General features: G+C 42.5%; 1 protein-coding gene across 3 annotated transcripts in view; it reads right to left on the minus strand.

Annotated features, from left to right (window-relative positions):
• The window catches only part of THEMIS (thymocyte selection associated), an 87,680-nt gene extending 82,571 nt beyond the window's left edge, over positions 1 to 5,109 (minus strand). For all 3 annotated transcript variants that reach the window (XM_026104982.2, XM_026104983.2, XM_026104985.2), the window contains exon 1: positions 4,953 to 5,109. In XM_026104982.2, the coding sequence (XP_025960767.2) occupies positions 4,953 to 5,043 (91 nt within the window). In that variant the 5' untranslated portion in view covers positions 5,044 to 5,109. The remainder of the gene's footprint in view (positions 1 to 4,952) is intronic.
• Between the last annotated feature and the right edge of the window lie 9,657 nt (positions 5,110 to 14,766).

A 14,766-nucleotide genomic window follows, 5' to 3' on the forward strand; every position in this document is an offset into this window, starting at 1 on the left:
TTCTTGGAGTCCTAATCCCATCACTGATGTGAGCATTTGGCTCACAAAGCAATGTGGGATCTGTAGTTAGGCAGAACAAAAGTGGTAAGGTCTCAGGTAGAGAACACGGCTAGTGATAAGGAACACCAATAGAGTAAGCGCTTTGATCAGGTCTACATTTTTCACAGTTAAAGTCTGACACTTTTTACTATCCTACCACTGGTTAAATTAAGCCTGCAGAATATTAAATTCAATTACCCATAAAATAATTATATCAGTATTAAAACAGACATCATAATTTTTGCAACATTAAGATGAAAGCCCATACTCGCATGCTACCTGTAAAAATCAGTGGCAATATAGTGCTCAGCTCACTAAGCATCAATATTTACTAAAATATTCAAAAAAGACATTCAAATCAACCAAATCAGTTTCCAATGGAGTTTCAGTAGTTTAATTTTCTAATAACATATTTTAATGAACTATTAAATTGTCATGTACTTCAGTCTATTCTGTAGTTCCTTTCTAATCAGTGCTGATTACCAAGATACTTGTATCTGACAAACTCACTCTCATTTTATAATCAGCCTTCCCATTTCCTTCAGTGATCCAGCTACCCAGTTTCTGCAGCAGTGAGTGTTATGACAAAAACAGTGAACTGCAGAGCCCAAAAAAACTTCCTGGAGTGACATCCCTGGGCTTGGCAGAGCCACCCTTTCCTTTCACCTATCCTCCTGTTTCCAAACTGGAGATGACAAACAATTTCCTCACTTCTATAAGACCATGTGAGTGTGATGAATGAAAAACACTTTAGAAGAACTCAGGGCTATTACTGTAAAACCCCAACATGTTCATTTTAAAGAGATAAGCCATGTAAGGCAAGTGCTATTTTTGCTTTCAGTCTTCTGCACAGTGTCACAAACAGTTGTAGACAGTGGCTATAGGCTGGGGCTCTGACTGTGCAGCCCCAGCTCCTTGCAGCCCTGCAGTCCTTCCTCCACACTGGAGGAAGGAAAGGGATCTACGAACATGGGGGTATGCCCAGGCTCCTCAAACCTTGGCTATCGAGCCTGAGGCAAACTGGGTAGCACTTCAACTCACTCCAAAGTCCAGAGGCAGTGTGAAAAATGCTGGTATTCTGCAGCTGGTATCATCTCAGGGAAAACAGACCTTGTGTTTCAAGCCAGGAACAGAGAAGAGAACTGTTCCTCAGAGAGGTGGCTAGATCTCAGCATTCATCACCAATGGTAAAAGAGATACAAAGCCCAGCTTCAATCACCCTTAGTCTCTCTAGCATAAAGTGTTTTGAATTCAAACAGTGTCTATATAGTCCAGCCTGTTTACTATTTTGGTAGCCAGAGTTAAATGAATCACCATTTCTTTAACAGTAGCAGGAACATAATTTTGTATAGGCCTACAGAGAAACTATTGGTGGAATGGCTGTAAACAGTGCAAGTTTCCAGCAGAATATTACAACTCCCACCTGTTTTAAACACTTCTGCCCAAGGGCAAGCAAATTCCCATTTTCACCCTGGAGTCTGACTGGGCACCTTCTAATAAAAGGATCTCCCCACATGGAAAAAATACATCTGTCCTTTTAAAGGCCCATAGCATTATGCTCTCCTCGTGCTTCCAGGGCTACTGAAACTCTCTCAAGTGCAGGGAGGCTAGTTTGCAAGCCATATATTTGTAGAATCATTTAGAAGTAAATGCAGTTTAAACAAAACGTTGCTTCCAGATTGAAAAAAGGAAGGTTCATCCCCACAGCACACTGGTGTACCTCATAAGCCTACAGAATGAATTAAGCTCTGTTGACTCCTTACCACCTATATAGCTATAACCTTCATTGGTCAGTTGCTACAGCTTTGATTTGACAGCTCTAATAGATTTAGTCATTATTTATTTATTCCGTTTGCCATTCTGTAGCTGTTCAACCTAACATTAAGAAACCCTGCATTCTTTCTGGGGAGGGTGGAGAGAAGAATGCATGTAGCATTCCTCATGTACAGATTCTCATTATTTTTAATTTTTACCCAGAAGCTTATTCATCCCTTGTGACTGATCAGTTTCAAACAAACCCAACACTGTAATGCTTTAAAAATAAATCTCCTCCCTTGCTATCTGCATGTTCTACTACGAATGTGTTAAGAGTCCTCTGAAACCCAACTGCATAAAACAGCTAATCCAAGCAGGACTTGGCTCTCCAGGCTGACTTCAGAGCAGGTTGGCAGCTAGTAAAATCAGTGCACAAATGCTCTGATTGGATCCCTGCAACCATAGCAATAAACCCATGTTCCTGTCAATAGACTTGCCATTACCCACAATGTGATTGCTGGCATATTGGATGTGATAAGAGAAATCAAAGAGGTTGTTAAGGGGAAAAAACTCTATCCAAGGAAGGACTAAAGAATGGTTGTCCTAATGGAAATTCAAACTGTACAAAGTGGTGCACTCTCCTGTTTAGCAATATAACAGGAGTTACTTCTGACTCTCTCTGAAGCACTACTCTCACTTCAGAAAAGGCAACATAAATCATAATGCAATCACAGAACAGTATGTTCACTCCTGCTGCAAAGAGCAGGGGGAAGCAAAGCGCTCAGGAAAGATCCCACTTGGCTGGAAGGGGGAGGGAGGGAGGGAGAAGAAAGAACCAGGAAGATCTTTGTAGCCGTAGATCCTGCAAACCTTTCAGGCAGAGAGCAATTCAAACTTCCCCTAAAGCAAAGAAGAGGAGAGAGGAAACAATACAAGCCTATTAGCAAATATTAGTGTTTCTAGGTGCTTGGGGATATGCCATTTTGTTAGAAGAGGGAGCCAAGTAGCACTTCTCTATCAGTGACTTGCTCACTGTATAAGCGAGAAATATCTGGAGACATGTTAGCATTGCATGGAGCTTGCTGTTGGAAAAGTGCACAAGTATAACAGAGCAGAAGCCGCCAGAGCAGAGGGCAGAAGAGTTTGCACTGCCAAAGATTTAAGAAGCAACAGAGCAGCACAAGGGGTCTAACTTTTAGTGCAAACATTTCTGGGTCTGTATGGAACACTATCACCCCTTCCCAAGGCTGCACAGGCTCTTTTACTACAGACAGTTATCAGTAATAGCCTTTTCCTCACAGAGGGAATGAGACGAGGCTGTCACAGAATGGCCCATATCCTACACTGGAGCTGTATACTTGTTCTCAAGTGTAGCATATGCCTGCAGAGCAAATTGAAGCACATACAGAAATACCCCAACTCTGAAGACAAAGTGGTTTGAGCTTTACCACCCATTAGCAGCAGGATGCAAACTGAAGTGACTCTGGATATGCAACCTGCCAACAGCTGGGCTGCTATGAATTTATCATGGTATTTTGTTTTCGTGTGTATATATATTTATGTAAATCCATACACAATTTATATTCCCTCCGCTGTATAGATGTATGGAAAGCGGCAAATATGGTGGCTACTCCAACTTAAGAAAGTTTTCTTCTGTTTTTTAGTTGAAATAAATTCCATTCTTCCTCACTTACGTAGTAATCTTCTCAGCAAGATTTTAATTCATTTCAGGCCAAAATCAAGTTCTTGGCCCATTTTAAAACAGAAAATATGAACAGGCCACATTTCAAAATGAGAAAAGTGCAGAAAATCATATTTTCAGAAGTTTCTGGTAATTTTGGCCAAGTTTGTTTCCCAGAATGCCATTTTGCACATCAGTAAGATTCATGTGTCCTAGGCAGGTTCTAAAGCAGCCAAGATAGGTGATCAGGAGTGCTATGATAGCAGCTTAAGCTTCTTACGTCATCTCCCTTTTTCTTTCCCTCCCCAAGAGGACTGTTGTTGCGGGTGCTGGAGGGAAGGAATCCACCCACTCCAACCACAGGTAAGCTCAGAGGTTGCAGCTCAGATTTTCCATGGCCACAATTATTGGCAGCCACATCCTCTCTTCTTCTGCTATGGAGAAGTGTGAGGATTTTAGATTAACATAAAGACAGATATTGCGGATCCTGAAGCAGATATGGCTTCAGCTCATTTCATAAAGCCCCCTCTGTTTTATCTAGTGTGACCCCAAGTTTTCCCTCTCTCACCTGCAGCTGGCAGGAATTTGTAACACCATGCTTTTCATTGCATAGTGCCACTAGGGACTTTATTTGCATGGGGTCTTACCTAGTCCCTCTGCAAGCCACTGAGCTGCAGTGGAAGGGAGATAACTTTCTTTTCCTAGGTTGATACATGGGCTGGACTGAACACCAGATGGCATTTTTACTCTTGTTTGATGGAGTTCAAGCCCTGAACAAGTTCAGAATTTTTCCCTCCAGTGCAAGCCTCTTTTCTATCCTTTCACTGTGGTTCATGTACAAGCAGAGCCCAACAATAAAAATGGCATAAAACAATCTCATGGAGATAGATAAGGCAAATCCAGCAAAATATTGCCCCTGTGATGCTCATGTCTGGCTCATACATATCCCTTCATATTGTTGCAACTGAGAAGCATCCTTAAATCCAGGGCAGAACTTCAGGAAAATGCTTTTCCTTATTGTCCCTCACGGTCACGTTCCAGTGTCTCAGTTTCTCTATTTCTAACACAAAGAGCACTGCTCCTTGCCAACCCCAGAAGACCAATGCTAGGTTTAATCAATTAACCTCTGTGAAGTGATGTGAGATTGCTAGACTGACAACTCTGTGCAAGTGCAAAGCCCGTTCATGACTCATTCCAGGACTCTTTCCAGGATACGATGAGGACTGTCTACAGCTATAGGCAAGCCTGCTCTCCTCTCTGCCTACGAGAAAACGAGGTGTACTCCATGCAAAAGACACCTCCAAAGCCACTGATTATTGCACTTCTTTCTTCAAAGGGGAATTTGCAACTGATGGGAAACTGCAGGGCCACCAGATCAGCAGCATCCTCCTCTGCATCCCTCTTATCTCTGTCCCAAGAGGGCCCTAATGTCACAGACAGATTCTAAAAGCCTTGCTAAAAAGCAGCCAAAGCTCACCTTGGAAATAGATGCCTGATTGGATTTGGAGGACCCTGGGAAGGGCTCTGGGGTCCAAAGAATGAATGAACTTCTCCAGGGTAGATGCCATGGTCCGCAGCAAGGCAGCACGTGGGTTTGGCACTTAAAGACCAGGAAAAGCCTTTCAAGGTAGCAACACTTGCAGCTTCATACATGCTGTGCCTGGGACAGCCGTCAGGCCCCGTTGCCGAGGGGAGGGGTAAAGAGGAGAAGGGAGGTACTTCTGGTTTTTCACTTTTGTGGCCTCTTCCTCAGCCTGCAAGTCGGAGGGTTAGGTGGGAGGAAAGACACTGAGTGAGTGAAACTATGAGAGCCAGCACCAGCTGCCGCTGTTAGACGTTCACTACCTGTGCCTGTGTAGGTGCCACGTCGGGCTCAAAGAAGTGCTGGGGGTTGCTATGGATACCGAGCTTCAGAGAGGGCAGGAGGATTTGCTACAAAACTCCATCTCATTGATGACAGTTATTGATTCGCTGCTGGAAATACTGACCTCATGAAAAAAAGATATTGACTATATCAACCCCGCCTAAAGCAGAAAAAACCATCACATTTGGTGTTTTTGGCGGGGAGGGGAACAGAGAAAAATAGTTTGCTATTTGTTCTCTTCAAAACCATAAGCACCCTTTGAAGAGACAAAATGAAACCTTTTTTTTCTGATCCTTTTTGCTGCAATAAATATTGTAGCTGGATTTAAGATATAAAAATAGAATACAAATTATTTTGTCCTGTAAACAGGCATTAAAACAGAATGCAGGTATGCAAAATGCCCACGATTTTCTAATGTGACCAATGACTTGGGGGCGGAGGGGCTCAAATTTGAGATGCTGCAATAAGGAATGAATTTTAGGAGGCTACTGCTCAGTACCTTGTGAAAATCAGACTGCATTGAGGCCAAACTCCCAGATTTGTTCCCAACTCCATTATTGTCAACCTTATCAAGCGCTGTTATTTCAGCAGGACTCCTCAGAAGAGCAAGACCATGCAGCAAACAAGCGGCAGAATCAGGTCACCAGAAAAACTGAAGTGACTGTGATTTCACATTCTCTGTTACTGCTCTCCTGTCTCCCAAAGGTGTCAGGGAAAGCAGCGAGGCAAGATGACAAAATGGTGAGCGTGAAAAGCAATTGCTTATTTTCTAACAGTTCCTTAGCTGCGTTACCTCTATAAGTACTAATTTATAGGACAGAATATAAGCTTGCTCATATGTTAACAGATAAAATGGTTGCAGCAGGTACCCAGCTTCCTAAGGTGCAAGGCGGGAGGTGGGAAGAGCTTGTTACTTGGTCTTAACAAATGTTGCTCCAGAGAGCGCAAAAGGGGGATTATGAGCAGGGAGACCATGGGTGCAGAGCTTGCTACTGCCAGTTGTTAACTTTGCAGGTGCTGCAGACAAGATGAGTGATAGGACTTTAGGTCTAGGAGCAACAGGTATTAGTAAAAGCCAAGCTAGGGAATATGCACAGCCAACTAATCATTGACTGTTTTAACACAAAAGACCTCTCCTTCCTCCCTCCCAACAACACACACTAAAATTAACCAAATATAATTTATGTGGGAGAGAGCAGAGAAAATTACTCACATTCAGTGGTAATGTGGCAATCGGAACACCCACACGATAAGAAGCTTATTCTTATAGAGTGCAGAGCACTGAAGTGCATGACTGGTTTCAGCTATTTAGATGGGACAGTTTTATATGATTAAAAATTAAGCAAGCAACTCTGATGAATCAAAGCCAATTTCTTGATATACTTGCTCCTGCTGAGGTGATCAAGTATTTTGTCGTTACCAGGAGGCAGGCTTTACTTGTCCATGTGGTTTTTATCTATGGAAAAAGATGTCTTAAGGCCACTTTTTAATGGTCCTGAATTCACTTGCATTTGGCGCTTTGACTCAATAAGGCTGCCAGGAACACCACCACAAAAACAGTTTATCACGGACTGCAAACAGATGTAAAAAAATAAGAGCTAGTTTCAAAATCACTTGACCCCAGCAAAGCAAGTGTACAAACAGGTATGCTTTTTGTACAAGAAAAATCAAAACAAAACCTGTTGGGCTTACCAAATCTGGTAATGCAATGGAGGTGAGGCTGTCACAGCCCCATGCCCCCAGGTCCACACAGCAGTGAGCCTGAGCCTGTATGCCCAGGAGACACACACGCAACACACACGTCTAAAGCGTACGCATAGACTGAAACACTCAACACTCACCCAAACACAAACAGCACCAACAGCCTCATCCTGTTTCCTTCTCTGGCTGGTCAGGAGGAAGGTCCATTAATGGAAAAAAAATATTTATTTATTTATATATAAACATATAGTGTGGATCCTTGCAGTAGCTGGCCTTAGACACTTAGTCCATGCAGTAAGTGACCCAGTGTGCCCACTCTCCCCAGCTGCTCGCACCTGAGCGTGTGACCCTGAGGCCACAGTCCGCGCCAGCTGCTGGTGGAGACCCTGGACTCACGGACACACACAGAGCCCTTCACTCAGGAAAACAGCCAGACATGGCTGCAATGAGGAGCCAGAAATCAGGTGCAGGCACAGCTGGACATGGACGTTCACCAGGCCTGGCGACACACCACTGGCCCCTTTTCTCCCCTCATCCCTCTCCTTTCCCATACTGGTTCCTCCTGACCCACTTTGACCCCTTTCCCCTTTTGGTTCCCCCCTAAACATCCCATAATAAGCTTGGCACCCCAAATTGCTCCCCCACACCCTGTGCCGAGCCCCATCTCCCCCGGGGGTGGCCCTGTCCAGACGATGCTGCAGAGTCTCTCCCACGGCAGCAGCTGCCCCCAGCCTGGGGCCCCTAGGACGCCCTGGGGGGCCAGCAGGGGCTTTCCTTCCAACAGAGCACTGGGGTCCCCCTGCCGGGGCCAGGCTCTGTGTGCCCCCCGGGTGCGGAGGGGAGCCTTTAGGGCTGAGCCCTCCCCTGAGACAGGCCTGGGTATGACTGGGGTCCCTCCATGTGCCATTGCTCCTCAGGGCTCCTCTGGGTTTGTGGAGACCAGCTTTTCATCACCTAGCCTAACAAAAACAACTTAGTTGCTATGAGAGAACTTCTATATATATATACATTCTTCCAGAATTGCAATCCAAATCCGTAATGCCACCCACTGTTCGTGTGTTATCAGAGGATCCCTAATCTCTGTTAGCACCTAGAGAGGTAAATGAGAAACACTGATCTGTTCTCCCCAATGCTCTGCAGGAGCTTTTTGCAGTTTGCTGTGCAATGCGAAGTGCAGAGAGAAAAATCATTTGCCATTTCCAAACCATCATTCATCCTGAAGTGGAAGATTGCCAATCATCATCATGAACTGCAGGTAAAAAGAGATCTCTTTTTTTGAATTATCTTATCAGAGATTAAGTTCACAGGAGGACCTTGACTTGGAAAAATTCCTTTCACTTAATTGTAGTTTCAGTACTGAAGATAAAGACAAACTGGGTAAAATACATGTAGACTGGACTGAGAGGAGGCAAAATCTGAGTCCGTTCTTCCTATACTGACAGAACAGAGGCCACAAACCTCTCCTTACCACACCTCCTTTTCCGACTTACTGCCTTCTGCATAACCAAAGAGTTTATAGGCACCTCCCCATCCCCTGTGTCCTGCAAGTGTTAGGAAGCAGCATTTCATCTGGTCACTCCACCCCCTCCAGCCAACACCAGGGTGAAGGTTGACTCCAGCACCAAAACCTGCAAGTGCCAAAGTGGCTGGGATTCCTCGTGCAGCTGCAGGCAGCCACTTTGGCTGTGCAGGAACATGTGCATAGACAGGAACCAGGGCTGCGGGGCAGCACAGCCTCTTCACCACACGCACCTCCCTGAGTCGTGCCCTAGGGGGTGGCCACAAACTAGCTGTAGGGGAATAAGCCTGAAAAGTAGTGGTTCGCTACCTCAGAAGAATGGACAAAACACAGAATTTGCAAAACTGTTCCCAAGAATAATTTTTTCCAGAATGCTGACAAACACTTATTTGTTTTCCTTACCTGTTTTCATGAAGCCAAAATAGTGTTTGAAGTTTTCAAATAAAATCAATACTAAATTTCTGAATGTTTGTGACTTTTGTTTTTAAACCCAGCCCGTTCTCAATATAACCACAGCATTAGCTGAGCTGGCTGAAGGGAATCTTTAAAATGGTCCTGTAAATATGAAACCAGGCATCAAGGTTCTCCTGGGAATGTAAGTCGGCAGGGAGATATACCAATTTATTGAGTTGTGTTTCTCTTGTGTTTATAACAAGGGAAATGTGTTTGATATTTGAGCTGGCAGAACAATAATTCCAAAGAGGTGAATGCTTCAGGGTAACTGGGAACAGCTAAGACTTGGAAGGCAGATATGACTGAGGTTTATATTGGACGGTAATGCTACCACTTGAATCAGATTGAAGGTATTGCCATAAGTTCAGTATGTGTGTGTATTTTTTTTCCCAGTGTAAGGTGGCAATTCCACCTGTCATTAAAGATAAAGTCAGACTAAACTGTAGGGAATTCTCCTTGACACAAGTGCATTGAGCTGTGAAATAATCTCCCAAGGGAACAAGTGAACACTTGGGGCACTTAGGTCGAGACTAAATATAGCACTGTAAAGCACCATCAAGAACAGTTCAGATAAAGAAAAGGAGATAGGTCTTCCATTCTTATAGGTGGAGATCAGCTGTAGTGTCAGCATCATTTATATGAGTCGACTGGCTCAGTAGGGCTGAAGAGTATTACAATGAAGCTGCTCCTGAGAGGAAGCCAGCATGAAGCAGAGATTTCAGTGTCTGGGATGTTCCTCTCTCAAGCAGCACCGGCTCTGGCAGGACCACACAGGTTTTATATAGCCCGTCCAAGAAGTAATGGAGACTCAGCTGACAGCAGTGTCTTTGCAATGGCCTGTGTTACACAAACTGATGATCTCAGTTGATTGCTTGTTCATCACCTGCCCCATCATACACAAAAACTCCAACCCATACAAGCATGTATGGCTCTGTTGGAAGTCCCAGAGAGACAGGGCCTGAATCAGCTAAAGATCTAATTGCCAATGCAGAGCTACAACCTGATAACAGAGCTCTGTGCACAAGCTTTCCCTGCTGTTTCTCTGTGTTTAGATAGATGGGCTCACTTCCTCAGGAAAACCAGACTATCACCTCCAAAACACTTGAAATCTTTCCTTCCAAAGAAGCCTAAGCTCTGATAGCATAACATTTATGTAATTTATCCTTTGGCATCTGCAACAATTGCTTCTAATTTCCACCTTTGTGAAATATGTTTGCCTCATATTTCAGTGATCAAAAAGGAGGGTTTTTTTTTTTTTTTTTAAACATTCCAACTTCCGCATGCAGCCCAGCTCATATGCACTCTGGTATTGGTATTGCTACTGGTAGAGGGCTTTTTAATCCTGCATACAAAGGCATAGCAAGATCCTGTAGAAGCTAAAACTTGAAATAAGGAATCATTTTCAAGAACAAGGGTGGTTAACCACTGGGCTTTATACTACTTCACTGTTAGTCAGAGCCCTTAGACAAAGAAAAAGTCTGCCCTTCCAAAGATATTGCCTTGCTCAGCTCCACATTTTTGGACTTGATACAAAAATGACTGGATGAAAATCCTAACACCTTTGCTATGCAGGCGGTCACCCCAGTGAATTGTGATGGCTTCTTCTGGTTTTAAAAACTTGGAACATTTTAATGCCATGTGATTGTATTGTGAACTTTCCTTTGTTTTCAAGAACTATATTTTGGGTTCTTTGACATTTCCCTATGGCTCAGCAGAGAGATCTTAGACGTGCTCTTAATATTAAATTTAAATGACTTAGCAGGTGTGAACAAAAGCCTGTTAGTAAAAGCTCCTGAGCCTAGAGGGTTGTTTGCCAATGTTTGACTCCAGTGAACAGTCTATTGAAGAACCAGGATCCCCCAGTGCTTTTAAAAGAACTGAAGCATATGCATGAACATCACCTTCTGAAAAAATAGTAAGTTTTTGGCTGACTATTTTTATGGACTGAACAATAATAACCTGTGGATATTTCCTACGTTTAATTGACTGATTCTGTCCCTACTGGAGTCAGAAAGGTCTTTCCATTGATTTTAATAGGGGTTGGAGTACATTCTTAATAAGGAAGAGTTATGGCTTTCTGCTGGTCATGGCTTCCCATAGAAACACCTTGCTGATAGTGCTGTTTTAAGTTACAGCCCTGTAAAGAATACTCACAGGGGTTTCTCAAAGTTTCTTAAACAAGGATTAATTGCTTTGAATGCATCACTAAACTATGGGAAATGCATCTCTAGGACCCTCTCTCCTTCTCTTGGTAAGCGTGATTAGCATCGCGATCTTAATAAATATATTTAGAGTTTTAGAACTGTGTAGGAATTTGACACTGAAAACCCTGAAAGGCTGAATTGCTGCAGAGGCAGGCAGTTCTATTAATGTATTAGTCAACCACAGAGAGACTGGTGTGATCTGAGATTTCTAAGTCCTACACTTGTATTGACTCAAAATCTCAAGCTAAAAATTCCTCCATCTATCGGCAGGCATTAATTAATGCTACCTGCCTTTAAGAAGATTGATTCATAAGCATTTAAAAAACATTTCGAAGATAAAGTAGAATGCAAATGTTAATACACCAGAAATTCTGGGCCTTTCCAGTACAAAGAGGAACCTGTCAAAATGGTTAACGTTTATACAAAATGGGCCATACCTGTGACCCTTAATTAGTGTTACCACTTTCTTTTTTTATTACCAGCATTTCAATAGCTAAGCAAATATCACACATTTCTAGCTTCTGTCTTCTATACTCACTCTGAGACATTGCTTTGCAGGGGAGACCCAAAGCAGAGAAATTATGACTTATCCAAGGTGGTATGGAAAAGCTATGGCAGGGCCATGAACTGTGTCCAGATCTCCAAAGCCCTCTCCATAGCCCAGATCTCCCTAACCTAAGTGCTTCCACCACAGAACCAGTTTTCTCCTCTCTCTTAAAAAAGCAAAAAAACCCCCCAAAACAGCAACAACCACCACCCCAACCACGTCTGCAGATTTCATTAAGTACCTGCTTTCTGTAGATTGTTTTCTTGGCGGGAGAGGGAGAGTGCAGGTTTGAAAAAGAAGACATCACAGTTTTAGAGACAAGTACAGGTCCATGAAAGATTTACTTTGGCAGGAAAAATTACTTGAGATACCTTCAATTTACAAAAAAGTGTTTTGAAATATGTTTGGCATATCTTCAATGCATTTTTGACAGCTGGAGACATGTTGGAGAAATTTTTTGAATTAATTTTAAACATCACTCCCTCCCTTTGTGGTTTCTTGAGTGGGGTGTGCTGTAATTTATTTTTAAAGAGGCAATGTAGGTTTCTAGATGCTGTTAAAGGAATCCAAAATAAATTTTTGCACCCTGTCACTGTTCAAAGAAAAGGACACTGAATTCATTTAAATATATTTATAAAAGATTGATTTCCCCAATGGAATTTACACATCTACTTTCACTAATTATTCCTGAAGTTTCACCTATCAACTGACAATTTTCTACAGAAGGGAAGCAAAACAGTTTGACTTTCCCTGTCGGCAAAGAGCTTTAACAGAACTAGAATGAAAACTGGCATCTCACACTCCCTACCTTTCTAATGCCTACTTTATAGAAAGAAAGAACACTAATAACTGATTTTTATGTGAGCATTAGAACCCAGAGTTTAGTGTAAATAGCCAAGAAATCAATAAAGCTTCTATTTTAATAATAGTTACCTTGATTTTTTTGTCACGCTCAATATTTATCTTAAATGACAAACTTGTTGTCTGACTTTCAAATTAACTGTGAAATGGTGGCACTGAAGATGTTTGCCCATTTTTATTCAGCAGGAATATCAGCTGCCATTTAAAAATACCTACAAAAACAAGCAGGTTTTTTAACCATTAATGGGAATCTTTCTAAAAAAGGTACACAGAAAGATACAATCCAGCAAGCACACTATTTTAAGGCCTGAATACGAAAAGAGCTTTGAAAGTTCGAGAACAATATTAATTGCGATTACTTCCACTCTGTGTATGAAGCTCAGTCTAAAATTATACCATTTCCACAGCAAAATTGGGTATTCATCAAAGAATCAAGGCTCCATATAAAGAGCAATTAACACTTGCCAACACATCAGTTAAATTGATTCTAGTTTCCTACCTTTTTCAAGGCATTGATATTACCCCGCTGCAAGGCATTTTGGTTATTACTTCGCCATATAAAAGCTTTAGTTGCATTTGCTGCTTAAGCAATCTGCATCCTATGGCCACATTTCAGACGTCCCTTGCTCTTTCTTAGGAAGAAGTAGCATAAAGATTTTAGTAATTGGTGAACCCTGTTCTTGGGGTTTTTTTGGAAATACACCAGGGAGTTGAACATAGATGAAGGGATTTGAAAAAGTCTAAGTTGTGGAAAACTAAGTTCTGAAATAAAGAACAGCTAAATGCTCCTTTTATGGGAACAGGCAGCAAACTGACCACCTGACACCTGCCACAATTTCAGCCAGTGCAGAGAGCAGAGAGCCATGGCAGTTCTCAGTCTGTTCTCATTAGGCCTGATCCTGGGGGTGGTGGTGAGACATGTCTGCGTTTTGGCACAAGGTCAGATACCACTAATGCTCTATTTTATTGTTTGTGTCATACGCTTATTTTTACTTATCAGTTATAAACTTACCTGGTTTCAGGTAAGGGTCCTAGTGCAATTAGATTTTAGTTTTGGAAAGAATGCAAAATCAAGTAAATTTGCTTATGCAAAAATCTGGGACTATTGTAAGGAAAGTATCTTTGCTTTACGGCAAGCAAAGAGAAGCACCCGCAGCCCGCTCTTTTCCTCTTCCAACCCCACTTCTGCCTACTCAAGAGCAGAGTGTTGTCTACAAGTGGGTTGTCACCGAAGACCACTCTAAGGTCCTCATTGGCAGCACACATGCCATCTTCTGCCTCACACAACAGAGAAGCACAATATTTTAATGGATAATAGTTGGCAATGGCCAACTATTTTAATGGCAATAGTTGACATCTTTTTCCAGTGCTACACCCTATGCCATTTTTGTGGTAAGCTACTAGAAATAAGAAGTTCACTAACAGCAAGCAGCACACTTCACACTGGGAGAGGTTTAGCTTTCAGGGACTAATTTGGGAAGAGAAGTAGTGCTGGAACACAAATGTATTTTCTAATCAAATTGGCCAGTGAGCCTGTCTTCTCAACTGTGGAGGCGGAAAAAGCACAGGATCTCTTCTCAAGAACAGCCTATAAAAAGACTAGAAAACAACTTTTTCTTGAAGAATCCACGGGTAGCATTTGCTCTAACTTCTCTGTTGTGTGTTTTAACCCTTTCCTATTAAGATACTCAATCCAGAAGCGTCAGCATCTCACCATCTCTGTTGTTTGCCCTTCCAATGCTGAATAAATCTCATTGCAGTTCACATGTAGTGGTAAGTTACTGAGTAGCATATACTGCATCCCTTTCTTTTCACAGATAATCTTGCAATATGGAACATATGCTGAAATCCCACCAAGGCCCTTTCCCCTTGTCCTTCTCTACAGACTTAATTTAAATTATCTGAAATTTCAAAGTCTGCAAGGAAACATCCTGGGGCTCTCACTTCAGAGTTTAAGTCTTTCTGCCAGCATTTCATCTCATTTTCAGTTTGTTGCATTCACATTTATTTGACATCCAAGAGCATTTGTGACCCTTGGGCATCTCCTTCAATGTGTTTGTAGCACATGTTCTCATGGGTGAAGTACACCGTGCAGCAGTTGGACGCTTCTCCCTACTGCTTCTCCCTATGCTGCTTCAGAGA

Source organism: Dromaius novaehollandiae, chromosome 3 (genome assembly GCF_036370855.1).
Source record: "Dromaius novaehollandiae isolate bDroNov1 chromosome 3, bDroNov1.hap1, whole genome shotgun sequence".
NCBI classification, from domain to species: Eukaryota; Metazoa; Chordata; class Aves; order Casuariiformes; family Dromaiidae; genus Dromaius; species Dromaius novaehollandiae.